Below are 27,928 nucleotides of genomic sequence, written 5' to 3'. Positions count from 1 at the left end.
TTTCCCTGCATGTTTGTCTCTCCAGGTTCCACCGGCCATGAAAGCAGGGAGTTTCTTCTGTGAAGAAATGCTGAGTTTGGAAATTTTATGAAGCTGCTCAGCGGTGGGAAGTTTAAAGAGCCTGGAGCCTTTTCGTCTTCAGTGTGTCTTTAACATTCTTCCAGCACCCGCGATTATCATATCATCCGTATGAGGGCACGGGTGTGTGAGAGACGATGACGGTAATGTTTGCGTCAGTGTGTCCTGGAGACTACTGAATGTCGCCACATGGAAGCTGGCTGGTGGAAGCGGACTCTGGTGGAACCTCCGACACTCAGGATGAGAGCGGAGGAAAAAAACAATCTTGTCATTCAGTCATTGTTTAGTTTTTTTGTACTATTTCATGAACTCCTTTGACAAGGCGGTATGGGTCCGTGTAATGGGAAGAAGTTGTGCATGTGACCAGCTTCACCTTTTCTTAACTGATAATGTGTCACTTGGACTGTGTAAAGACTGTGCAGTCTGGGGGAAGTGGTATTGGGGATGAATTTGATATTAACTGTACATACAGTATGTCAATCTGAATGGGACTGTCAATGTCTTCACTGAAAAGAGAAATACCTTTGTAAGCACTACTTGTCTTCAAAATACAAGGTCTTTTTTAAGAATGGCTTATCTCATTTTTAAACAGTTTTATTTAAAACAATTGATAGATTTAACAATTTAAATGTTTAATTGGTCATTTTTCAGTACTTAACTAACCTTCATGAATAAATCAGGAATTTGTATTAAAAATATCACAGTGGCAAAAATTACCTGTACTTTCTATCAATTAACACTAAAATTACTGAATTCGTAAATGTAATCAAATATCAGAATAACATGACATTTCTGATAAAAAAAACATTGAGAAACAACACATCCATGTCAGAATAAAACCAAACACATCAACATACAATAAAAGCAGAACTAGGAACAATCAACATTTCAGACAAACATTTTGATATAAAACCAGCACAGCTGAAGTACACAGCACAGTGTACATCATGTGGTGAAATGCACAACCTTGTTTATAGTGTAGAGACCCTTGGCAGGAGTTTGTTCAGCTCAAAACATGGCTCCATCAGGGGAAAAACAAAGCATGCAGGCCTCTCTTCACACTCTGGATCTCGCCCTCTTGCTACGAAAGCAAGCACAAAGAAAAGATTCAGGAAAGACACTTACTTTAAAATCATACACATCATCTGAGTCATACATTCTCTCAAGACTGTTTAGTTATATACAGGCTTTCAAATGAGCATTGTTCTGCTGACAGAGTGAAGGACACAAAATGAAAGCCAGCCTAATTGCCCTGGTCTAATCCACGCTGAAGGGCCACTTGTGTCCTGTCTACTCACCATCTCGCTGAGGAGTCTGTCCTGAACTGACTTCATGTCTTTTCTTATCAGGCCCATCTGAGAACAGCAGGCCGAGCAGCAGGGTTTTGAATATGACACAGTCAGGACAAACAGGGGAAGGGTTGACACATGAGACAATGAGATAAGCAAAATGTTATTTAGGCCACTCAGCGAAAAATCATTGGACTGACAGGTAGGTAACCACATTGACGGCAGGGATCGTCCGCTTCCCACCCTTGGACGCTTGACGCTCAACTAGCACTTATCAATTTATCTTCAATGACCACTGACAAACAAAGAAAACAGGCTACACCCTCCTATAACCGCAATGGTTGCACCTGATTGGATGAACGCTTCACTCGTGCGGTGTCTGCTCCCAGGTTTCAAACAGGACCAACATGGGGGCTTGTTTGGAAGCTTTAGCTTATTTTACAGAAATAGTTTACCGTAACTTGTTTCTGAAAGCATTTTATGCGAGAAATACGCTATGCAGTTGCTGAGTCTGTCTTCATTTTAGATCGACAACGGTCAGTTTAAAAGATTTTCGGAGACGTGGCAAGTTGAGCTGGATGCCTCTGATTTGCATAAATATGCAAATGAGGAGCAGGCAACTCGACACCCCGCTTCTCAAAAGTTGACGCACCGCTACCAGAATGTATTCCCTGGCTGCTCACGTAGACACATACCATAAGGTGACACGCTCTATTTAAAAAAATTAAAAACTTTATTCCAAGCAACCTGAGCACTGGATTTACATAGCTAGTTAAAAAGTAATGCTTGGGCAACAATACGGGTCACATATTAGATGTCAGCTGTGAAGGTTAGGCCTGAGGATCACACCTGGGATGTGAACATTCTCTCCTCATACGCCAAGCTGTGACACACATTGCTCTGAAGCGCTTTCTTCAGGTCCTCATTTCTGGAAGGAAGAAGACAGACAGTCACACAACCAAATGAGGGCGAGCAGAAGAAGGTGGGAGAACACACAAGCTCAAGGTAAAGGAAAAATGCAAATATACTGCGGGTTAAAGGCTGATAACACTGAACACTGATAAACTAAGTGCACTTCTTTCTGAAAAAGTGCACTCGGTGTGGAAAAGGATTTCAGTTTTTTTTTACACAATTGCAGTAATTAGTCATTTAAAATGGTTTAAAGATGTACTTGATTTGCTTTAAATGTTTTTCATGATATGTCTCAACAATTTCAAAGTCCACCAGTGGACCCTTTGATTGCATGTCAGTGATTCTGAATCAACCACGTTTCTAGCAGAAAGCCTATGATAAAGTCTATGAATGTGGGGAAGCATGGATCTGATCAAGACGACCAAAGAGAGTGGCCAAAAAGAAGCAGCTCACCCACCTAACACCATCACTTCTCTGATGCATTTCAGCGGAAGTAACTTAGACGCTCGACTCATATACGGACAGAAGGAACAATTTTGGGGTCAATTGAAAAAAATTGTATTTTCAGGGATTATTTGTTACTCTTGATCTTGTCAAATTGCTTCAGTGAATGTTTTATCCCGATCAGCTTTTGCGTCCAAAGGCTGCTTGAAAGCAACCTGGATAAGAAATTGGGCTCCGGTTAGTTTTTTCCTTGTCCCGGTGATAAGCACATCTAAGTGATGCCGCTGAATGCGCGTTAGCATGTTGGAAGTCTTTCTATTCCCATACCCTATAACAGTGGAGCGACGCAGACACCGTCGCTGACCTGCAGGTCTTCCAGCTCTGCCATTTCATTAGCACTCGCCATAGTGTGACTGATTCGCACACCAATCAGCTTGTTGTGCTAACTTTGCATGCCAACAAGCTTGTTGTCGTAACTTCAGCACCACTGCCCTCAGCCTTGTCCGCCAACTTGTCCGCGTCTCTGGCCAGACCTTCAGACACGTGCCTATTCTGAGGCGGCGAGCTAATAGCTTGTTAGTAGCAAGGTGTACAACGTTTTGTTTTCTTTCCTGACAACTGAAAAGACAACTGACTGATTCGCGAGTTCACGCACACGCCACAGTCACGTGTAAACCAAAACACTGACGTAAATAGTACCTGTACTGTCTTATAACATCAAAGTCACACTAGAGTATATTATAATGTCACACAAAGTACATGTATTTATGACGTAACGATATGCATTTAATCATATGAAAGGACAAGAAAAAATGTAAGACCTTTGTAAAAAATAAAGTCATATTTTGTAAACGTACTTTAAAGGCCTTAGTTTTAGAATATAAAATGTAATACTTTTAAGACCCGGCAGGTACCCTGGAATAAACAAGTGTGTTATTCAATCTCTTACAGAGCATTTTGAACAGAGAGAATTTCAAACTAACAATAGTGCTCACACAAACAAACACAAAGGCCTAAATTTCACCTTGTGGTTGCCTGCTCCTGGTAAGAATGGAAAGCCACGGTCTGCTTTTTCCAGTACATCTGTGAGAGAACAGAGACCAAACACTGATCAGAAACTTGTCAAATCAACATAGTGACAATCCCATTTAACACAACATGGTATTATTTTTTATTTGAGAGAGAGAGAAAGAGAGAGAGAGAGAGATTTCAACAATTCAAGCACTCCTACAAGGATACGTATAGAAACTGAAAGATGTAGTGTTTAACAGTGAAAACACAACGGGCACGTAAGCGTCATATATAGCCGCATAGCACAAGGAAGGACGGACGGAACACACACAGAGAGAGAGAGAGAGAGAGAGAGAGAGAGATCCACAGGTCACTATTAATACGCAATACATCCACACTACTATTTTAGAACCCCTAAAACGGAGATGTTTGGAAACGCTGCCGAACCCGTTTTAGTTTAAAAACTCTGGGGTTGCGTTTTAGTCTGGACGGGCAGAAACGGAGACTTCTGGAATCGATAAAGCAGACACCCACGTTTGCTCCCTGATTCGTCATATGACCCTTTTCCAGAAGAAAACAGACATCAGCATTGACTACCGCCGATTAATTTAACATGGGTAATTAATTACAGTGGTTTCTGACCTTGTTGTCGATGCTAGCAGCTGTTCTGCAGTTAAATTCAGCATTTTATAATGCTAATATTGTCTACATGAGCAGGAGGCAAGCTATTATTCAAGCAATTTGCGACAATTCCCTTGTCCAGTGCCATTATCAGCCTGGACGTGAATGGTCTGTGATATGCGTTGTTTAGGCGTGTTAATAAGGACGACATTAATTCTAAAACGGTGCTAAAACTCTAGTTAGGATGGAGATCGTTTTCGTCTGAAAATGCCTTTTTAAAATGAAAACGTAGTAGTGTGGATGTAGTCTAAGAGAGACAGAGGGACATACCGTCAGGTCTTTCTCCATGCTTTTCAGCACAGTGTCATCCTGCTCCAGTTTGTGGATCTCTTCCAAGAGGACCTTCTGAACCTGTTCAAGCCTCTGAGTCCTGTACAGAGAAGAGAGAATTAACCAGTGAAGTGGAAATCTAAAATGTAAAGCCGGACTGTATAAAGTTGGAGCCCGTAAAATGCAACAAGTACTTTTGTACTAACAGAGTAAACTTAGAATAGCTTTGGGAAATGAATACTCACTGCTGACTGCACAGTCATTTCCTATAAGAACCACATTGGTGGGCAACCAGCCATGAAATTAAGCTATATCTTAAAGGTAAAAACATCAAATGTGCATATTCATTTTGTAATCTATAAGCCAATATGGATAGTGGATGGAAAGCCTGTTAGCTTTACAACACTAACTACATACTAACTGACCTGTATTTGGTAACTTGCGTGCTGAGGGAGGAGACATGTTGTTGGACGGTCTTCAAAGAATGCTTGTTGTAAATCTCCACCATGTTAAAACGGTTCTGAATACAAACACATTTAATAGATAGTGGTTCAGCAAGGCCATCATTTAACATTTCAGTGGCTCAGGATTATGAGAAATAATGAGAAATTCTGAGAATATATCAAGTCTAAACATCTGTCACAGCTTTCTCAAACCAATATGGTCACCACATCTAAAACAAAACGCATTATTTTTAGTGGTGTTAAGTGCCTTTTTAATATTCCTTCAGAAAAACTGGAGCTACACACTGCTGCATAGTCTCTTTCCCTGTTGACTATTTAAATGTCATGTAAAGTGGGTATGTGTGTGTGTGTGTGTGTGCGCGCGCGCGTGTGTGTGTCTCCAACCTGGAACTTCTTCTTCAACTCAGAGCTGAATTGCTGGCACAGGTTACTCGGGTTTACAGCATTTTCTGGTAACTCGAGATCCTCGTCCATGTCCATGTCTCCATCCCCCACTTCAGCCTCCCAGTGACTGGAGCTCATCGTGTGGGAAGAAGACATCACGTGGCTCACCTCACCCTCAACAGACACCTCAGCGACTGAAAGTAACAGACAGACCCACTGATCCGTTAGCAAAGATAACATCCCAAAAAAACATATTATTTAAATTATACAGGTTGCACATAGTAAAAGCACACACAATAAACAATCAAAATGACAAATATATGAAAAATAAGACTACGTCGCCTCTGGAGTCAGTGAGTCAGGGCAATGACGAAAAAAGCCCAGCTAACTTACAATAAACGGCACAGAAAATAAAAACGGACACGTTTTGTATAGCACACAGTTCTTATTAAACCTCCTTGACAACATAGACGTGTGTGCACGCACACGTGTGAGCGTGCGCGCGCACACACGTACGCACACATATCAGCTAACGTTGGACTGTTTAATGTTAACAGTAACGTTACATTTAACACTAACTAACGAGTCAACGTTACAGTGAGTGAGCTGACGATAACCGTATAACATTACATTAACTATGAAGAGTCAAAACTCCATAACAGCTCAAATCATACTACTCTAACTAATGATAATGTAGAAAAACTAAGATTTTAAATTTGGGACGGTCCACATTAATTTCGGGACAGCTTATGGCAGTTTTTCCATTACATGGTACCTGCTAGACTCTACTCTACTCAGCTTGACTCGACCGTGGTGCCCCGTCCTTCATTTTCCATTGCAGATTTAGAAGGTGTGTTGTTGTTGATTCTCGGCATGTGGCTGTTGCCACAGCCAGAAGACACATTTTGTTTCAAAAGAAGCTGGAGGCAGCAAAAAAACACACCGCTGGCTAAACTATTTAAAAATGGCGGTTTTTGTTCAGGACACCCCCGTCTGTCGCTAGCAATGATGACCAATCAGTAGTCTGCAGGTTTTCACGTCACCTTTTGGTATCGCCTCAGCTCGCTTGGAGCCTGGACGAAGGTGGTACTAAAAAAAGTACCTGTTAGCAGGTACCACAGACTTTTTTTCGTAATGGAAAACCAAACCAAACCAAAATGAAAAACGCCATTAGATTATATATGAGGACGGTTCTGAAAGGATGGTGAAAAAGGTTAGTTATGAGCCCTGCCGAGACAAGGGTTAGGGCTCTCTATGCCCTGGTGACAGACTGGAGGCTGTAGGGACAGGTTTGGGAGGGGAGAGGAAGGTAGGGAGGAGTTTAGGTTTGGACTTATTTTTACAACTGAAAATAGTTTTTGTTATTACAGAGAGAATGTACCCAAAAAAAGGTACTGTTGGTACCAGTACCGAATTACAGGTACAAATGTGCGGGGAGAGAAAGAGAGAGCAAAAAAAAGAGGAAGGTGTGTTTGTTGGTGAGTATGAAGTAAACAGTAACGTAATAGCCGTGGAAGTAGCAGTGCAGTGTGTGTTGGTGAATAAATGCTTCAACCATGGATGCATTAGGGCTACAACTCCTCAAGACCCAAGCCAACTTCCCATGTCTTGCTTGCTACCAGCTGGTTAAAGTGAAGGGGATTAGAGGAGCTAGTGACAACTTCAGCACAGGCTTACTAACTTAAGGTGGGCTGACCTTTAAGGTGGACCAGCTCTCCTCATTTTAGTGAGAAGCCCCTCCTCCAGGTTTTGTTTTAGTAATCTCTGCTTTAAAGGCACTGATTTATCAATAGATGTTGTACTACCAAGACATTTGGAAATGTTATTTTGGACTGAATTGACAACTAATTTGATTCGCAGGTAACTGGACTCACAGGACTTGAACAACTTCCTTGGTTTAATCCGAGGAGAACGCTGCCCTCTCATCTTGCTTTTCTTCCTCTCTTCCTTCTTATCTTCCTCTGAACTACTGGACGAGGAGGTGTGGCGCTTGCGACTGGGTCCTGCAACAAGAACCAGCAGTTATAATACATTACCCAGTATACGACTGGTTACTTAACACAGGGGTTTCTTCTGAAGCAGATCAGTGATTTGACCGTGGAGCCTATTTGGGGGAATTCATACTCTTGATGACTATTACATTAGATTTAATTTTATACTTATTTACAACATTGGTTAGGTGTAGAGGGGATCTAGCTGTGGGGTTAGACTGTAGCAACTGATAAATCTTTTGTACACCTGTCAACGACCAAGTTGAATACAAAAGGTCTTTTACCTGAGATAAGAAGCTGTTCAGGCTTTCGGTCTGAAGATGGTGTTTTCTGTCAGGATGGACAGTAATGCATTAGTTGTTTGTTTGATTGGCTACAAATACTTAAAAGTCACAATAACTCAGTGATTAGTGGCCTTTCAGTGCTCTCATCCGTCCATCCATCTATCCATCCAATTATAATCAACCAATCATAAAACATAAAGTGTGGTAAAGCCCTACCTCTGTTTTATGAGACACAGCCAGGGCAGCAGGGCTGTCCTTTACTCTTCTAGTGAGTAATGATGACTTAGTGGATGACTGGCTCAGTGAAAGCCAGGATACTGAAGACACTTTACTAAAGCTATAATGGCTCCCATGGTTGACGGTGTCTTCTGGGAATGGAGACTGAGGAGGAGAGGGCATGGACGGGTTGTCCAGCTCGAGGAGTGTGGATGTCAACAGGGGCCGAGCGGACAGAGACAAAGGAGATCGAGGTGTTGAGGGTAGATGCTGCTGGATTGGACTTATCTGGAAACAAATAAAGGAATGGAGAGGGACAGGAAGTGATGAGAAAATAATGGACGATAAGAAATATGGCCACTCATTTAGTGGTTATCTAATCACCATGTCTGTCATAGATTTGGGACAGTAAAATTATAAAGTAATTTTCAACAATGCATTAAGAGGCACAGATGAATTGATGCAGCGCTATTATATGCTCTGCCTGGAGCTAAACAGGTCATTTTAATCATATATCATTTACATCATCATGTGCAATTCCAACATATTCTATTTAATTACATGCATTTATCTGGTATCCTCTAATTTATCATCTAATGTTGTCCCTTACAACTGTTAGCAGTTGAGGGTTGGGCAGTTTGAGATTTAATGTAACCAATCTGCTCAAATAGAGAACCTCAAAACTCAAAAATTATTGTTTACAAAGGGAAGTGTTACCTCTTTACTTTCTCTGCCCACATTTTCTCAGCTGGCCTGGGAATTTCAACCAGCAATGCTGAGGTCACAGACCTACTTCCTTAAATTCTAGGTAACGGTCTATGAACGCCTTAAGTTATCTAATAAGTCACACCTCCATTCATGTCAGTCTAGTGATTCTCACATGACTGTCGAGTGAAGTCAGTGATTTCCATGTAGTGCAAAGGATGTGTGAATCACGCGAAGATGTTTAATACCAAGGAACCCCCCACCAGCCATTAGAACTGATGAAGAGGTGAGTAGTTCGAACTGATGAAGAGGTGAGTAGTTCAACATCTTTAAGATAATGAAGTCTAGTTGCAATTGACTACTTTAAAGTATTCTCAGCTACACTGCCCAAATTCTGTGTATCGTTGGGGTGAAAGGGAGCATGTGGTATTATGCCACACTAAAAATCTTTAAATTTGATTGTAACCTTTAACACAGAATCCACATACTGTATGGTCATGAGACCTACATGGGGTGTCAGAGATGTGCTGTTTTACCTCTGTTGTACGAGGTCCAGTGACGGCACCGTGTGCAGGGGTTTGACCTATAGGGGTCAGTGAAGGGAGAGAGGGGACAGACTGGATAGATTGAGTTTTGGTTGAGTTGCGCTTCTTTTCTGCACTGTAGAAAGAGCAGGCCCTGAAGTTTCCTTTACTGTTGACTGTAGAGCGAGGTTTGGGTAGCAGCAGGATTGGCGAGGGGGTGTCCTCACAGGGTGGGTCAAGGGAGGCAGGGAGTGGGGACCCCCGTGGGGTGAGGAGAGGGGAGCAGGTCAAACCAAAGGTTTGGGCTGACCTCTCAGCAGCTATGACGGTCCAAAATAAGCACAGATGTTTAAGCAGCTGGCCTCAGAGTTTGGACAGAGAGCAGGAGGTCAATATATACATGCTTTTCTACATATCAATTTACAGTTAAGAGGTTGGAGAGCAATAGGGTCATTATGTAACAGTTTTAAACCTCTCGAGCTAGTAAAATAAATATGCAGTGTCACTACAGTAAGTGAAAACCAAACATTATCTTGCTATACAATGTTTTCAATGCTGGGAAAAAAAGTTCCAGTAGTGTCAAGAGCTGTTAAGTAATATATGTGGCCACTGTTATAGAATTAACAAAAACTTTTTGACCTACTATGGATCATGTAATATACATTAACTGATGTCAAAGGAGTCAAATGACTGTTATCTAACTGGGGAGTGGCTTTGCACAGTCTTACATCTCATCCTCTCAATTAAAGGAGGAGACAGACAGAAAGAGGTCTGGCAGGCAGCCCAGGAATCCTTCAATCCATTCATCTGTTCTTGGGCAGGGACGACATTTTTCTTATTTAACTTTCTGGAAGTTTCTGGAAGAACATTCTCAGGTCTCTGCTGCTGAAAAACAAAGTGTTTCACGTCCAAGACCATGGCTCATTCCCAGCTTAATACAGCTTAAAGTAACATCTTGATATTTTTTCACCTTTTGATGTAAAATGGTGGGATTTTTATATTCTATATATTTCTCTTTGCAGAACTTAACTAACATTTTTCAAATGGGACCAAAAAACTAGTCAATCTTCACAATAAACCTTGTAACATCAGATGTGCTTAATTCACAAGGCATACTACTTTTCAAAGGGTAAGCTGCAAGGACCTAAATAGAGGGCTGGGCTCCCACCTTGAGACCAGGTGGCTTTTTCAGATCTGATTGGTTGTTGCTGTCTTGTCTCCTGTATGTATCTGGGGACTGCTCGGAGGAGGTGTTTTTTCTCTTCTTTACCTCTGGAACCTCTAAACGGGTCTTCTCATTCTTCCCCTGCTGGCCTACAAAATATTTCTGTTGGGTGACAAACCAAAAAGGAATGAAATGTATCTGCAACAGTCTACTAATACAGCCATGATGTTTAAATGATTTGTGTATTCTGCAGATTTCAGTAAGAGTAGACTAAGATGATGTGTGAACTGTCAACAAGCTTTACAGTTGAGAAAAGTTGCCATAAATGTTTCTTGGTCATTCTTTTTGCCAAAAGACAATTCCACCCCTTCTTGTTTTTTTGCCAGTGTGATTTTGTTTTAAAAACATTACCATTAAATAGGGTTTTAGAGCTAATGTTTTAAAACAGCCCTATATAATGCTTGGAGAATGTATAACCACACTGTACATCTGGTAAGCCAGACTAGATGCTACCTGATACATGCCCACTAGCTAAATTTGTTACCTGATTAAATTTATGTAACAATATACATTTTTAAAGTTATAATTAATAAAGTTTTCTGATATATTTAGACTTACAGATGCTATGTAGCATGCAGAATAGATAATCACAACAACATGAGATATAATCTCAATGACCCCTACCTTGGAAGTGGTTGGCTGCTCTGACACAGACTCAGACTCTGACTGGCTGCTATCTAGCTTCCTATAGCTTTTAGTTGGTTGTTTTCTGGCAGCCTTTTTCTTTGTCACTTGAGCAGCCTCGTGGGTTTTCTCAGCATTCTCCAGATGATTAGGGAAGTACTGTTATTGTGCAGACAAAGACAGTATGGTTTAAGTATTTTTGCAAAAGCACTACAATGAACTGCTGTCTTTGTAATATTACATAGACATTTTGCACAAGACATAGTTGACTGTGTGTGCTCCCAATGGCATGAAGTGAATCCCACCAGTGTTTTTGTTCATATACTAGGGATCTGGAATCTGCCAAACCAAAACTCAGTGCAAAACAAGTGCTCATATTATGCTGATTCAGGTTCATAATTGTATTTAGAGGTTGTACCAGAATAGGTTTACATGGTTTTATTTTCAGAAAACACCATATTTTTGTTGTACTGCACATTGCTGCAGCTCCTCTTTTCACCCTGTGTGTTGAGCTCTCTGTTTTATCTACAGAGTGAGGCATCACACTTCTGTTCAATCTTTGTTGGGAGTCGCACATGCGCAGTAGCTAGGTAAGGACAACTAGCCAGTCAGAAGCGTATGAGGGCGTGCCACGCTAGCAGCTTGGTGAGCATTATAATGTGTTATAAAGTGACACGTTTGTCACGGAAGTAAAGGCTGGACTACAGTAGAGGGGCTTTTTCACTTTGTAAACCTATAACATGCACAAAAAATATATACAGTATAACACAATAAAGGAAAGGGAAAAAGCCAAAAAGCATAATATGAGCACTTTAACTAAATAGTTTTTTTATAAAACTTAATTACTCAGATAGACAAACCAATTCTAATAGGCAAGTGCTTACAAAATAAGAACAATAACTAGAAGAGAAAGTGACATAAGATATAGGGGATGCATTTGCCTTGGGAACAGGAGGCTTCTCTGATTCCGACTGGCTGTCATCAGTGTCTGGCTCCCTGTAGTTCTTAAAGGTGGCTGCACTTCTCCGGGGCCTCCTGCCTGCTGCGTGTGGTCTGCTGGGTGCTACTGCTGGCTTTACTGTCTTGTTTGGCTGCTCCACTCTCTCCTGCACACCAGGCTTCTTCTGGTTAAACGACGACACACTGTGGCTGACTGGGATAGTGCATCACAGGCTTAAAGCACATTATTTACAAAGAACAATACTGCCTTACCTTTTTGGGTTTGGCATTGCCCTTTACAAGTTTTTGAGAGGGTGGGGGTAAATCTGGGGATTCATCTGTAATGAAAGACAGTCTAATGTCAACTAATGTCTTTAAATAAATGTATCAACATTCAGTCTTAATGTGATTAATTCCTTTTTGTAAGCAGCATTAATGTGTGACTTTGATGGCCTACATGAAGTATGAGGTGATACAGCTTTAGGCTTGACGGGTGCCTGCCTGGAGTATGTGGTAACTTTGGGTTTGGGTTTCCTGCTCGATTCCCTCAGCCAGCTGACATCTGTCGTGACATAGTCTGTGTCACTAAACAGATGCTTCTTCACATACCGCTTCCCCTACAACAAACAAGTTAGTGGAAGACAGGGAAATAGATTAATAGAAAGAGAGAGACAGAGAGTAAGAAGGTTTATTGGCTAGCTCATAGTGTATTTCGGTTTTGTGATTGCTGCATTCGTCTTGCCCTCAATATAAGTGTAAGCCATAACTTTTGAAAAGTAGGCTTTCCTCATTTCTTCCTGACAAGAGCAGAACTACATGAGCACACATGCATCAAGCATGTACACGTGTCAACAGACATTAAGAGATAGATACACAGTGTCTCTACTAGCTTCAACTTTCAATACATATAAAACACCACAGTACAATGAAAGTATACTTTTGCAACAGGCTGTCCTTTCTCGGTTGTGCTGAGGAGTGCTGAGGAGTCATGGATGTCACTGTCAAACAATATGGGGAATATGAAATTAGACCGTTTTTTAAATACAAAATCTTAACAAAAGGTTACTGTTTCAAAGGTTGCAAGGTCGACAGTCAACATGCCATTTTCATCTCTTAGACCTACCTGCTTGATATGGCAGAAGTGTTAGTGAAGGCTTTGTTCTTTCCCTAAAAAGCAATAAAAGAGACTTTAAACACAGAGAGTAAGAAGGTTTATTGGCTAGCTCATAGTGTATTTCGGTTTTGTGATTGCTGCATTCGTCTTGCCCTCAATATAAGTGTAAGCCATAACTTTTGAAAAGTGGGCTTTCCTCATTTCTTCCTGACAAGAGCAGAACTACATGAGCACACATGCAGCAAGCATGTACACGTGTCAACAGACATTAAGAGATAGATACACAGTGGCCCTCATTTATGAAACGTGTGTACGACCTAAAACAGGCGTAGGACGGGCGTACGCCGATTCCTACGCAAAGCTTGGCATTAATCAATTTGAACGTGAGCGTAGGCTGTGATAAAATCTCACGTCTGGTCTGAACTCGTGTACGCAAAGTTTTCGAGTCAGTGTGGACTTGCGGTGCTGGCTCTTTTAGAAGACCTTTATGCGCCGGTACAACAGTGCACACGTACGCGCACGAGCCACGGTGGAGCGCTGCATCGGATTGATTAAGGGCAGATGGCTCTGTCTTGCATCAGCGGGGGGGACCCTACATGGCAGAAAAAGTCTGCAACATTGTTTTAGCCTGTGGGGTTCTGCACAACATCGCGCAGGAACACGGTGCCATAAATGTAGTGATGGAGCCAGATGACCCGATGCCCAGAGAGCAGTGTCCAGCACAGCCCCAACTGGGGGCTATATGAAGGAGACAGGATCTTATTCCTCACTTTTAAAAGGTATAGTGACACTGCACAAGCTCGGCTACTGTATGTTTATTTAAATATAGGTACACCTACATGTAGGCCTAAGAGATTGCAATATAAGCCTGTATATTACTATTAAGACTTGAGCACGTCAAGGATATATAAATTAAATAAACTTCAGCTGGAGTCCGATTTACCACGGCAACACTTTTGAATGCATCATTGATCTCTTTCCATTCTGTATTCTTTCTACAGCCTTTAATACCAGTTTTCAGGCTGCCAAATAGTACACACGTTAGTGCAAATGAACCTGAGATATCAGGGTTCAAATCTCCACCTCTAAAAAGTGCCGCTTCTCAGCCGGATTACGTCTCGCCATGTCGTAAATTGTAGGGGCGAGGCCTCAAAACCGAGAATATATTGGGGCGTGAAATTTAAATTACCATCGTTTCCAGCCGCTGCATTTATCACTGTACAACCATTCTTACGCTGTGATTGGTGTGATACGAACGTTTCATGAATCACACGTGAAGCCTGTCGTAAGATCATTTCTGCGCTCATATGTGCGCTGGTTTCTACGTTAGGTTGATAAATGAGGGCCAACGTCTCTACTAGCTTCAACTTTCAATACATATAAAACACCACAGTACAATGAAAGTATACTTTTGCAACAGGCTGTCCTTTCTTGGTTGTGCTGAGGAGTGCTGAGGAGTCATGGATGTCACTGTCAAACAATATGGAGAATATGAAATTAGACCCGTTTTTTAAATACAAAATCTTAACAAAAGCTTGGTTACTGTTTCAAAGGTTGCAAGGTCGACAGTCAACATGCCATTTTCATCTCTTAGACTTACCTGCTTGATATGGCAGAAGTGTTAGTGAAGGCTTTGTTCTTTCCCTAAAGAGCAATAAAACAGACTTTAAACACTACAGTGGCATATCATGTACTCAGGTATAATAAATCCAGGTGTCAAGGTATAAAATAACTAACATTATCAATATTTACCTTAACACTCAATGGTTCATCAATGTTGAATGCAAAAATATCTTTTCTGTACAACGGGGGGAAAAAAGCATTAAATACATTCTTAAATGCACTGGAATATCTAAATGTACCTCAAATATATTAAGTGAATGACATTACCTCTGCCTTGAAGAGTTTGTTGTGATTTGGCTGTAGGATTTTATTAGGCTCACGTCTCCAGATTCTCCTTTCTATAGCAGATAAAGATCATCTTTAGTAAATCAAGCAGGAGAAAAGTAGGTAGTTAGGTAATCACTTACTTACATGATCACTTACTTTAGCAGTTGATAACCAGCTCATATTGAAGATAGGCCTGTTAGAAAAACACAGCAATAAGTGGCACAATTATGCTAGCGAAGACATACAAACCCTTGTTCATTTACTACAGTTCAACATAATGTAGACCTACAATCAACCATTTGTGTATACCTGTTGAAAAGAGGAGGAATCCAGCTCTTAGGGAAACCTTCTGCAGTATCTTTTGCTGTGGATTGGGTATTAATCTTATAACGGCTAGAGATGAGCTCCACCATGCTGCCTGCAACCTCTGCATCTTTCTGCATAGAGTCAGTAGGTGTGAGAATCTCAATATATGACATTAATAACCTAAGAATGAACACTAAGATGTTTAAAGCTTACAAAATGCATACCTTCTCTTTGCTTGAAAGGGCCCTATTAGTTTCAACCTTAACATTTGCTGATACTCTCTTCTTCAGAGCTTTGGTTGTGGAGGCCTTGGCTGGAGCTGTGATTGGAGTAGCATCTGCCTCCAGTGACATCTGGTGTTTTCTTTTCCCTTTGGCCACGCCATTTCTCTGGGCCTGCTGCTCTTCGGGTGGACAAAGTATTGAAGCACACCGATCTGCAGAACTTCTGCCTTTAGAGTCCTCTCTGATATCAGACATTTTTATCTGGGGTACAGGTGGCTCCTGCTGTGCAGGATCTCGGCTCCTCTCACTGAGGACCTGCTGCAGGCGCTGGGTGAGTTTGGTATGGAGTTGCTTTTGGCTGACTGAGCTTGAGCCTGGACCTGACAATGTCTGTGCTGAGGACAGGCGCTCCTGCTGTTGTGCCAAACTGAATCGATTCTCTAAAGAGAACAAATAATTGAATGTAAAAACTTCATAAAAGTTTCATCATTGATGCCGTGATGAATTCAGTTTTTTAACTAGCTAGGTTTTTTTTTTTTTATAGCTTTTAACATGCAAAACATTTAGTGATGTCTTAGCTAGAGGTAAAGATATCTGATGACTTCTTTGCTTACCAGGTCTTGGCACAGAATACATTTTCTGTGTGGGCATCATTAGCATTTCAGAAACTGACAGTTTGTTCCAGTTCAAAGATCTGCAATTCCAAAAAATAAATGTTAAGATATTCACATTACCAATCAGAGCATCGGCTACTCCGATGGCAGCAGATTTGCAGTGTGGAGGTTCTTTACAGTGCTTACATGTTCCTCCCAGTTCTGGGCTGGGTGTCAGGCAAAAAACTAGGCTCTGTAAGTAAAAAGATCAGTGGTGGGTTCAAGAGTCGCTAATGAATAACAATGTAGCTGTATTTCATGGCGAACCTAAAGTCAAGTCACTACAGCAATACAATACCCAGAGACTGTTCTTCTCCCTGTCCAGCTAAAACCACATCTACTGCTTTTGCCACTGGTATGCTCTGTAGGACAAGCAGAGACAACAAATGCAACAGAATAATATATTTTGCACCAGACAACTAGAAGAAAAATCCTGTTTGGGAACAATATCCTCAAACATTATCTGTGCCTGGGGTCATCTGTTTTAATCTTTATAGTTAATACATGTAATAACTAAGACGATTCAAAGCAATATTAGTGTTCATAGTTTAACCACATCATACCATCATACATGCATACTGAAAACCGTTCAGAGTGATTGAGCAAAAGTACACACATACTAGGCTAACTTTATAAACATAATCATTTGGTGATCATACCTTGTTGTGTTTGCCAACCTTATTCTTATTGGACAGTTTGGGAGCCGTGCTCTGTAGAGATGTAGCACTCTGAGACAGACAAACAATGAAACAAAATCACAATTTGCATACTGTGATGACACATTTTAGGCCTGCTGAGCTTAAATGGAGTATATTCACTATGTGTCATACCTGCTCTGTCATGCCACCTGCTGTTGTGCTGTTAGGTGTTGTGACACTACTGCAGCTCTTAGCAGTGGTCCTTAGCTCTCCCAGGTAAAATTCCCCTTGCCTATCACAAGAACGAACCATCTCCAGAGATGGCTTCCCTTTACGCTTAGCTGAAGTGTCTAAAAGGGAAAGAAGAAAACAACAACTTCATAGTTGAGAACTGAATTGGCATGCCTTGCTATAATTCATCTTTGTGGACAATAAGGAAGTAAGAGATAATGAAAAATGATCTTAGTTTGATTTATTGTAATCCAAACTATTTATTTCTCTCACTAGATGTGACCTAGTTGGATCTATCCTAACTGTTTTCTCCCCAACAACAGGGCACAGTTAGGCCCTGATCAGACAGACCAGCCTGGGGCAGCTTTTTGTAATTGTTTACAATGAGAGTAAAGTGTTTTGCACGCTGCTTTTGTGTTGCTGAGCACCTCATGTTTTTTTTGCAGGAGCACCCTGAACACCTCAAGCTGAAAAACTTCAACTCAGAACAGAAAAACATCCAACGTCATTTAACTCCACGGCAAAATAACGGTTGGCTGAGGACAGGTGATTCCATGGTTGCCTAGCAAAAATAACAAAAAGACGCAACTGGTCCGATCGATGCGTCTTCAACCAGAAAGGCAGTGCGACTCGCGTTGTGGAACCTGCAAACGCCCTCTGTCTAATTGCGCGCTTATGCAATTATAAAAAAATGTCATGAATCTTATCTAACAAAGGTTCACAGTACACCACTATGTCCTTGACATGAAAATTGTTCAGGAAGCCCTCTAATAAGAAACATATAATAGAATAGTTTAGTTAAGCAGATTTAATGCAAAATAAATATTTGCATAGTGTACTATTAACCCTGTATTCATTGAAGAATATAAAATATATAAACAAATAAACAACAGAAACGCAGCAAAAACCAAATCTGTGATTCCACTGCAAATAAGCAAAATCATCAATTGCATTTGAATTCCTTTAAGAATTTAAATTACATTTATTTTAGGGCTGTCAGCATTAGCACGTTAATCGCAATGTGATTGAGGAACGAGCATAACACGTTAATTTTTTTTAATCACATGCTGCCATTTATTAATTTATTTTACACTTCACTCGGCTTTGCGTCGTTCTTAAAAGGCTGCTATTTTGACCCTTTGTCGCACTTTTACTTATCATCAACCTGCCATACTTCCTCATAACACATCACTGCTGCAAGCATGATGGAGAAAGACAGCAGCAACACAATTCTCCGGACGGCTCAGTAGACAAGTCGAAAGCCATATGCACATTGTGTAAAGCCGAATTAAAATATCACCGAAGCACATCAAGCTTGAGCTACCACCTACAAGCTAAACATAGTAGTACAGTTAACGTGACTCAGGTTGATGCTAGTGGGCTCAGGCAACGCACCACCCTGGAGAGTGCTAGTTGCCGACCTGTGGATGAAACCAAATCCAAAAACAATTCTGGCCCGTCTCATACATTGCTGTCGAGGGGGACAGCAGCCCCACGCACACACAGCCTGTATGACATGGAGAAAGCAGCCCAACTGGAACTGCTGCAAAGTGCAAATGCTGTCTCATTAACTGGTGATCACTGGACATCAGTGAGTAATCAAAATTATTTAGGAGTTACTGCACACTATATTGACTCTGGATTCAAATGTGTGACTAGATTCACACATTTTTCTTTTGTTTACAGTAAATAAATAAATAAATAATAAACAAATACAAATCTTAAAATCAAGTTCATAAAGTCACTTTCTTTGCATTCATTTGATTCCCAATCAAGATACACTGGTAAGAATTGCTTTCCATTGTTAATATGTACTTAAAAACTGTTTTGAAATGCAAAATAATAGAATTTTAATCATGTGATAAAACATGCGATTAATCGCGATTATCTATAGAAATTCAGCGATTAATCGCGATTAAGAAATAATTTACCGTTTGACAGCCCTAATTTATTTTAAACCTTTAGTCTTTTAAGGACTGGTGATACCATGAATATATATATATACACACAATAACACTGGAATTCTTGACAATTTCTGTGACACCTACTTGATGACATAACAGCAGAGACAGAACTGGCACCATGCACACTTCCTCCTCCACTGCTGCTGATGAAGGTGGTAGACTCTGACATCCTCATCCTGGTTGGGGTGATCATCTGGATGGAAAACCACAATGTGTCTGTGAATCCTTAGTGTGGCTTCCGTGAATGGTCAATTTAAATGTGATACTAAAATAACGCATGAAGGTAATAGCATGGGACCACCCACAGAATGGAAATTGATACTGGTCAGCAAAAGGCCTGATGAGGTTGGTTCCCTTGCTCTCTACGTCCCCTCTTGGCCTAGACTGCTAGTTTTTAAGGTGTTTCAGTTGGAAAGTAATAGGTGAAGTGAAGTTTTTTTTTTTTTTTTGTTTTTTGTTTTTTTTGGGGGTGGGGGTTGGTTATAAATAATTGGAATGGAACAATCCACTGGTGAGTCATCTTTTGTAGACAGTAGTTGTGGTGTTATGTGCGGGTAATTAGAAAATAATAATAAACAGTATTAGCTATATATTGACTGAATTAGCATTATTTACTACTGTAACCACAAAAATCCAAAAGAACTAGAGAGCCTGGTTATGTATGTTTATGAGCTCACTGATCTGTCAAAGACAGTAGTCATTGACAAATCTATGCGTTGTTAAGTACATTGTACTTAACAAGTAGTACAACTGCTACATATTTGAATTATTATACAAAACAAAATGATTTCACCTGTAAAGGGGCAGACGGGGCAGGTAAGTGGTAGGGGGCAGTAATTTTCTCACTTTCACCAATGGACATCTGACTCTCTGGAACAACCTGCATAGACAGTGGTATGCAGTACAAACACACAAACACCTCAAAGCAGTCATGCTGATATGCACCTTTTCAGTGCTTTTTCAAAATGTTCAAAGCACTTATCATACAATATCACATAGGGGTGCACAATATATCGACTCAATATCGTTATCGCGATATCACGTTGCGCGATATTATACCGAAAGTCTCACGATAATTACACGATATTTTGTTTGAGTTGCATCCCGCCCGACATGTACCCAAAACTCAATAGAATGTTGTGTTACATTCAGTCCAAGATGGCGGAGCTGCAGTTCCATTGAATTTAGCCTCTTGTCACGTCTATACTCTTTGATATACCTCTTGAAAAATACACATCACTTGGTAGCGTTGTATTTCCCCCGACTCATTTCCTGATTCTCCTTCTCCATAAACAACATGAAATCAAGGAGAGGGTTAACTTCTCCTGCTCCAGATTTCCCACCGTGGTCAGAAAGAACAGAGGAGACACTTAAGTTTCTCTCACTAAGACTCTAGGGTCACTACTGGCTCCGAAGAAAATCGCCGTCACTCTCTCACTTCTTCCTCGCTCTACCACACACCCACACACACCCACATGCTCGACGCACACACCAGAGCACGTATAAACATCAGCTGTGTGGAGCCTTCGCAGAACCATAAAACGAAGCGATAGAAAATAAAGGAGTTAAAGAGAGAGCGAAGAGTGGAGCAAAAAGAACACAAAAGTAAGAAAATGAGTGTTGCTCTGGGACACGACGAAATAACAGAGATTGAAAGGAAACTTTAGAGGCTAAAAGTAACCCTACAGTCACATTAGCTACAAAAGAGAGCGAAATGCACTCGCTTGTGGGCGCTCCTGGGCGTGCCTAGCCTACCCCTGGTTGCTTGGCAACAGTAAACAGAAATTCTCCGGTGCTACCTTAAACCACGTCTTAAAAGTTACTTCAGACGTATTGTTAAGTCACAAGAACGATGTTTTTGGATTTAAAAGTATTTATTTCTCGATAAAGGTAACACAATATATGAGATTAAATGCCAAACATATCAGATATATACATAAATACGATGTCCTGAAGCGTTTTCCGCCATCTTGAATTATTTTCTTCGACTTGAGTCACTGACATACGTCACGCTGCCTTCACTCTGATTGGCAGTCGCTCGTGGCCACGGTCACTCCCATTGAAAATGAATGGTAGCTGTCTCTTGTAGCTAATGTGACTGTAGGGTAATGCCTCCTCCTCGGTAGCTTGGAAATACTTTGGCTTTAAGCCAACCGATGTGCATTGCATTGTTTTTTATACTGTAGTCGTGTATATACAACCAGTACAACATGTCTTGTTCTATAGACATGCTCTTTATTTATTTATTTTATACTGTCCAAGCAGTAAAACATGTCCTGTTCTGTAGACACGTTGTACCAGTCCAATACGACTGTCAGTTGAAATAAACCTTGTGTTGTAAAAAAACTTGTTTTATTTGTTATAAATCTATTTTGATGCATTTTCCCATAACTTTGGTAATTTTACATATGTTTAAAAATATCTAAATTAATATCGATATTGCAATATTCATTATCGATATCGCAATATCACATTTTTTTCAATATCGTGCACCCCTAATATCACATTAATTTAAACCAAATACGGCCAAACACCGCACATACAGTGTATTTTGTCTGTAGCCATAGCCTATTTACTGAACATAACATATAGCCTTGCATCCTGAAAATGTAATCTAAACTAATCTTAAAACTGAGCCAGTCCCATCCACAAATAGGCACCCACCCTAACTGTATTCAATTTAATACATTTTGCATTTGTAATGGCCACAAACAGCTATATATTAAGAGCATTATGTTATCAGACCATTGTTTACCTGTGAGCTGTTATCTTCCATTATAATTTTAACTGTAGTCTTCACTACAGATGTGCCTGTCTTCCCCACAAAGCCCTGACAGGATGAGACACGTGTTAATGCACACTGTTGCACAATGTTTATAATCATAATGTTTTATGAACACACTAGAATCTGACTGGAGCCAAAGCATGAGTGCTGTGATTTCAAAATACAGTTTTTCACGGGAGGCCAAGTTCTTTACAATGTCATTATTGTGTTTCTGACATTTAACAGCCGTGTATTTTGGTGTCACAACAGAATATTCATATTAATATTGGGGCTGAAAAGAACGGAGTAAATAAGCTGTGACATACTTTGTTTTTGCTGTGTCCAAAGACGGTATGAGCAGCCTGCAGGATGTCCAGGGAGGAGCTGAAGTGGATGGTAAGACTTGATCCTTCCACTGCACCCACGACCACCACGTCTGACAACTTTAACTGCACTACTTTCCTCTTGCCCTCCTCTGAAGATAAAAAAAAGCACTGTATTACACAGAGTTACACACTCGTGTACATGTGAGCAAGTACTTAAAAGACATGGACAATCACATGCAAATCAAAAGGGAATATTATGTTAATGAAGTTTAGCACTCTTGATTAATGTTTAGGGTTGGGTATCGTTTGGACTTTTTCTTATATCGATGCTAAAACCATACTTTTAAAAGGGTGCAGTGGTTATTGTACTTTGATTACCTGTAACAGTGTAGCTTTGGACTTCATTCTCATTGATGCATATTGTTTCCCACTGGCCCTCCTACATGAAGAGGAAATCACTCTATGTTAGGTTCTAACAAATATGCATCTACAGTTGATTTTGTAAATGTTGCATTTTCACTTTCATGAATGATTGTGAGGTACCTGTGCTTCTTCATCAGACAAAGAGAAGTAAAAGGAGATGCTGTGGCTGTCAAGGTTGAAGTCGATCCAAAATTCTTCCAGCTTCTCATCAGCGGGCATCAGCAGCTGATAACATAACCACAATCCTTTCAACACATCTACTAATACACTTAAGAGTACATTATGGATTGTGACATTCCAATTTACATGCAAACTAAAACCTAAATTAACAGTTAGCCTAATTAACCAAGTAGGCAAAGGCTTCTTGATAAGTTATATAGGGGTGACCCGAATAGCCAAATATTCGATGCTTCATTCGAAAGGAGCCTGATTCGACTGCCAATCTCACAGTTGAATCTTCGCAGAGGCGTAAGGGCCAGTTCAGACCAAAGATTTGCGGCGAGACGAGTTGAAACTTGCAACGCGCAGTTCTGCAACGTTCTGAAACCAGCCAGTTTACACCAATGCAACGAGACGAGACGGTGTATCATATCCATTGGAACGACTCTGTGTACTACTGTTCTAACTTCCGACCTTCAGCCTTTTTTGTAGCTGGATATATCATTTGCGTCTAAATATAAATGTGGATAATGTTAGCGATAGTGAGATACTTGCAACAGTTGCTTTTCTAGTGTTTAATCGGCAAAAACGTTTTACGATTCATGGCTTTGTTTTATCGCTGCTAGCTCTCTTCAGTCACTCTCTAGCTCAGTCGACCACATTATCGTGCTCGCGGGCGCTCGTTGAGCCTCCGTCCAAAACTCTACCATTTCCACCAGCTGACAGTTTGTAACATAGAAATAAAATGTATTATGGATAATTTTATTTCTATAGTTATGAAACAGGGATCATGCCATTTTGGCTTTATGGAGGTGCTCAATGTCTGATTTTACACAGAACTACCTGTTTTCTCCAAATAAGTTAATATACAGCCTATTATGATACAAATATCAACATATTGATGTAAATAAAAATGTGAAAGGAAAGAAGCTTAAAATGTCGCCGTCAACCCCCACATGATGTGACGATCAGTCGACGATAGGCAAGGCTTGACAATTCTGATTCGACTACGTAACCTCTTAATCGGGGACACCCCTAAAGTTATATATTATTGCCTTGAATGTGCTGTCAGACAACAGACAAAATCTGTATTTGTAACTTTGTCTCTTCTCTCCAATTTTTTTTAACCATAGATCCCTGTTGATACTGACCTCATGCTTGTCCAGATAAGCCTCCAAACAAGGATAGGAATACACTCTATAGTACAGAGAGGACATTGTTATTCAGTTATGTGCATCTGTCACTGCATTTGTTTTCTACCTTCATCAAATCAAGGACCCCCAAATGCTGTTTATATTTAGAGAATTGAATGAAAAGATAATGTTAGAAATGAAGCTGGCACAGAATTACACAATGGTGTATTCTATGGGAGTGTGATATCAATGGGTAGAGAGGCAAAGCTATGACCAAAACAGTCACTCTTATTTCATTTTCTCATTGTGCAGAGTAAAGGGTTTGAAATAACAGTAAATTGAAATTTCCCTAACCCTAATGGCCCCTCAAGTTTCCTAGACCATGTCTTGGGAGGCGCTGAGTTATGGTATTTGTGTACCTTCTCCTGTCTCCCTGCATCCCATTCACCAAGTTCAGAAACTTCCGACAATCCTGAAATCACACACACGCACACGCACACACATATATTACATTCTATGTAGCTGAGCTCCTGTTGTAATATTATTACAACACATAACCATTGCAGTGCAACCAAATGTAAATGCAAATTTGAGGCAAAGATGATGCACTTGGATAAATTACAAGTTTTTACCGTCTCAAACTCAGAATCACAGATCTTGACAAAGGCACTGGCCACATGCTCCATGCTGAACCAGCGGTCTGCCAGCTCCTTCCTCTGGTCAGGAGTGGCCATTCTGCACAATGCCTCCATCAGGGCTGTCTGCAAGTCGTAATCTGACACAAACAGACTGTGTTGTACATTTTTTGTGTCTATGTCTATGGTTCTGGGTGAAGAGAGATGGTACTATTCATAAAACAAACTCACCACCGCCCTTCAAAATACGACCAGCCAGCTTGATCCTGTAGACATTTAATGAACAAGCAAAAGTTCAACAGTGTGTGGGTGCAATAAAAATTAGTAATAATGATCCTTACTATGAGGAAAATATCATGGCATACATGATATCTGAGGCCTCCTGTGATGTTAGGATCTTCCTCTCTTTCTTGAGCTCCACTGGGATCTTGTCCAGAATTAAGTTAAATTTACGGATTGCCTGTTAGAACATTGTTAGCAAGTTAATTAATGAGCAAACACCTGACTCCGTTTTAAATGCTACTCCAAAAAAGTAGTTAGGGCTGAACGATTAATTGCATTTGCGATAATATCGCGATATGTTAAAACGCGATTTGGTTACATGACTCGCGAGAGCAAATCAGTCTGCACTCCGCAGAGAAAGCATCAACTAGCACGCTAACGCTACACTGTACCTTGAGCTGATTTCTGTCATTCAAACAACTCTGAGTTGTAGTTTAAAACTTTTACAGCCATTTTAATAAAATGAAGGGTTTTATTCTGGTTCGTACGTGCAGTTAATGGATACAGACACGCAGAACTGAAGGCTCGGTTGGCAACAATTAGCTAGCTCTGATTAGCGGTTAGCTCCGGTTAGCGGTTAGCTCCGTTATAAAGATATGGAGTGGAGGAGCTGCCACTGAGAGGGGCAACAACCAGACTCTGATAAATGACGTTCGGGGAGCTTTCACAGCAGCGTGACCGCGGTGTTATATTTTATTAGTACAGTTAATCCCACGGCAAGAACACCAGCAACTAGCTATCGCAACGATAGCCTCTCTGCACTCGGCAGCACGTAACTTCACGAGGGGGAGGAGCTGGAGGCAGCTCCTCTCTGTGCACTGTAAAAAAAATACACGTGTGTGTGTGTGTATATACTATATTTTTACTTTTTTAACTGTCTAGTGTGTAATTGTGTGTTGTTCATACTATAAAATGATTTATTGTTTGTCTTTGTTGAATAATACAGAAGACAAAGAGCTTAAAAAATAATCGAATCGCAATCGCAATATTTGGGAAAAAAATCGCAATTAGATTATTTTCAAAAATCGTTCAGCCCTAAAAGTAGTTATTAAAACCATTTCAAACCTCTTTTTGGATCAGGATGTAGATTCTGGGATCTACTGCCAATTGACCAACGGGATACAGGAAAGACTCTGTGATTTTGTATGTTCCTGCATAAAAACATATAATGGCAATACTGTGAACCGAGCCAAAGCTTTTTCTTGTATACTGAGATTCATCATGAAAGTTGACCAGGTCCTAAAAAGCTTGTTTTTGTGTGATAAATGTTCATTATCTTCCACCTGAATCTGTTCCCACACATCCAATCACTTTGTTAGATAAATAATGACTTTCTAAACATTTAGCAATTCAAGGTGGAATACTCCACTTGGGTCCTAAAAAGGGCTAATTGAACATGAAATACATATTGAGGACAAATGAAGTAAAGAAATGTAAGAAAAACAAAGTGTACCCTCTTTGCATGCTTCATGAACCACCTGTAACAGGGAGGAAAGAAACAGATTTACACAATGGACACTAACAAGAGTGGTGCAATGTTTTATTACACAAACTAAGTGTGTTTTACTGTTAGCTCACCATTAAGGCATCAAAGAAGTCCTCAGAGAGGTTGAACAAGGTCTCATTCCACTGCGGGCCACAATGGATCCACAGTTGCCTGCATTTCTCAAACCAATGCACCATGTGCACAAAACCAGGTTCAATCAAAAACTGGCCAAGTACATGTTCTTATGCAGCACTCATACACTGTGGGCCTGTATGTATTAGATGTATACTTATCTTTTTGAGCAGGCCTTGAGCTATTATTCCTGACAGTCCTTGACAACCACCAGGTAGTTTCAGTTGTTTCCCACACTTGTAGAGGATAGCGAGACCCAAACTGGCTGACTTGAAATCTTTTTGATCCAAACTCTACATAAACAATATAGATATGGTTATTATAAACCTACAAACAACAAAGCATCATGGCATATTAGTGTGCTGGGCTAAAGCTTACCCTCCTGACAAGTTTATCCAATTTGGTGAGAAACTGTTGGGAACATTTTATGGGGGCCTCTTCATATATGTCCCTTTGCAAGAAAACATCCAGTGCTTGGACATCCCCACTCTTTAACACCTCGTCAATGACTTTATCCAACTGCACATGAAAAGGTTTAATAAAACGTTTACTTTTCACCACTACTTCAACAACAAATGTTTAAGTTACGTTACGTTAAATGAAAGGAATGATGGTAAGCTTCGATGAAAGGTTTACATTCTCACCTCAGTGTCCTGCCCCGGTGCCATTTTTCTTCAGAGGAACAGCTTTATTGCCGCCTGGCCTCTTCTTTCTGATTTTAGAGGGTACATTACTAACTTAGCTAGCTAACGTTAGCTAGCTAGCTAACAGTTGACAAGCTAACCTTATCACATTTGTCTGTCAACACTATTAACATAAACCTACTTTAGCTAACTTTGATTTATGTAGCTATACTGTCATACTTGTACACGAAGTTTGACATAAGCTTAACTACTACTACTAGCGAACTTAAGTTTTAACATATTGACATAGCTTAACCACTGCGTAATTTGCTCTGGGAAAATTAACGTTAACATTATGATACCTGTTAGCTAACGTCCCCTCTCCTAGCTAACACTAGCTAATCTCCGACTTAACGTCCAGAAGGCACTGAATAACTAAAATCAACGATTGTATTATTCTTGTAACGTTACTTACCGTAATATCAAATGTCGCCAAGAAACATGACATGATAACAGTTTATGTGATGGCTTTGACAGGTTCAGCGCAAAACGCGCGAAGTATTTTCATTCTTTCATTCACGCATGCGCACGACAGTCGCTAACTGTCCACCAGTCTCCTCTTTGTTCTCTGTTATTTTGGTTCCATGCTCATTACCCTGAATTTATTAGATCAAAAATGCGATAATCAATAATAAAATTATTGAGCTCAATAATTCTATTTTTTTTAGATTTTATGTTAAAAAGGTTTGCCATATAGTACATTTAAAGCAACTCCCCACTTTCACAAAGATAAACACAATTAGTGTTAGTATTCGATAACTACATTTTCTATGAACTTTGACAACTCCTGGGATCTGTTCTTCTTGTAGCTGCATGTGGTGATTTCAATAGTTTATTCCCATTT

At 40.3% G+C, this 27,928-nt stretch overlaps 2 protein-coding genes across 10 annotated transcripts in view; one reads left to right on the top strand and one right to left on the bottom strand.

The window, feature by feature from the left end:
* Positions 1-642, top strand: part of phactr3a (phosphatase and actin regulator 3a) — a 35,707-nt gene extending 35,065 nt beyond the window's left edge. For all 3 annotated transcript variants that reach the window (XM_031286835.2, XM_036007829.1, XM_031286834.2), the window contains exon 12: positions 26-642. In XM_031286835.2, the coding sequence (XP_031142695.1) occupies positions 26-41 (16 nt within the window). In that variant the 3' untranslated portion in view covers positions 42-642. The remainder of the gene's footprint in view (positions 1-25) is intronic.
* On the bottom strand, positions 366-27,631 carry sycp2 (synaptonemal complex protein 2). 7 transcript variants are annotated; one of them, XM_036007822.1, is made up of 49 exons: positions 27,500-27,631; positions 27,046-27,117; positions 26,780-26,920; positions 26,563-26,694; positions 26,362-26,466; positions 26,237-26,261; positions 25,849-25,934; positions 24,867-24,961; positions 24,733-24,767; positions 24,499-24,641; positions 24,286-24,338; positions 23,885-23,930; positions 22,695-22,799; positions 22,530-22,590; positions 22,152-22,300; positions 21,817-21,891; positions 19,855-19,941; positions 19,146-19,254; positions 17,059-17,216; positions 16,888-16,956; positions 16,527-16,590; positions 16,376-16,421; positions 16,190-16,269; positions 15,576-16,015; positions 15,355-15,482; positions 15,190-15,238; positions 15,046-15,116; positions 14,908-14,953; positions 14,756-14,799; positions 14,565-14,625; positions 13,165-13,208; positions 12,979-13,039; positions 12,499-12,658; positions 12,315-12,379; positions 12,020-12,226; positions 11,103-11,261; positions 10,422-10,580; positions 9,982-10,138; positions 9,266-9,573; positions 8,025-8,312; positions 7,809-7,854; positions 7,408-7,536; positions 5,534-5,727; positions 5,111-5,205; positions 4,686-4,785; positions 3,748-3,806; positions 2,217-2,295; positions 1,377-1,433; positions 366-1,159 (listed from the first exon to the last, which is right to left on the bottom strand). In XM_036007822.1, exons 2-49 carry the CDS (start codon positions 27,067-27,069, stop codon positions 1,103-1,105), a joined length of 5,151 nt encoding a protein of 1,716 aa, XP_035863715.1. In that variant the 5' UTR covers positions 27,070-27,117; positions 27,500-27,631; the 3' UTR covers positions 366-1,102. The 7 variants fall into 7 exon arrangements, with proteins under 7 accessions (XP_035863715.1, XP_035863717.1, XP_035863718.1 ...); XM_036007824.1 differs by lacking the exons at positions 12,979-13,039; positions 13,165-13,208 and having other exon boundaries at positions 26,780-26,924; positions 27,050-27,117; XM_036007825.1 differs by lacking the exons at positions 12,979-13,039; positions 13,165-13,208 and having other exon boundaries at positions 12,020-12,223; positions 26,780-26,924; positions 27,050-27,117.
* Between the last annotated feature and the right edge of the window lie 297 nt (positions 27,632-27,928).

The sequence above is a fragment of the Sander lucioperca genome, chromosome 12 (genome assembly GCF_008315115.2).
Source record: "Sander lucioperca isolate FBNREF2018 chromosome 12, SLUC_FBN_1.2, whole genome shotgun sequence".
In the NCBI taxonomy this organism is placed as follows: Eukaryota; Metazoa; Chordata; class Actinopteri; order Perciformes; family Percidae; genus Sander; species Sander lucioperca.
The sequence above is the reverse complement of the archived record's forward strand: the minus strand, read 5'-3'. Positions and strand labels throughout refer to the sequence as shown.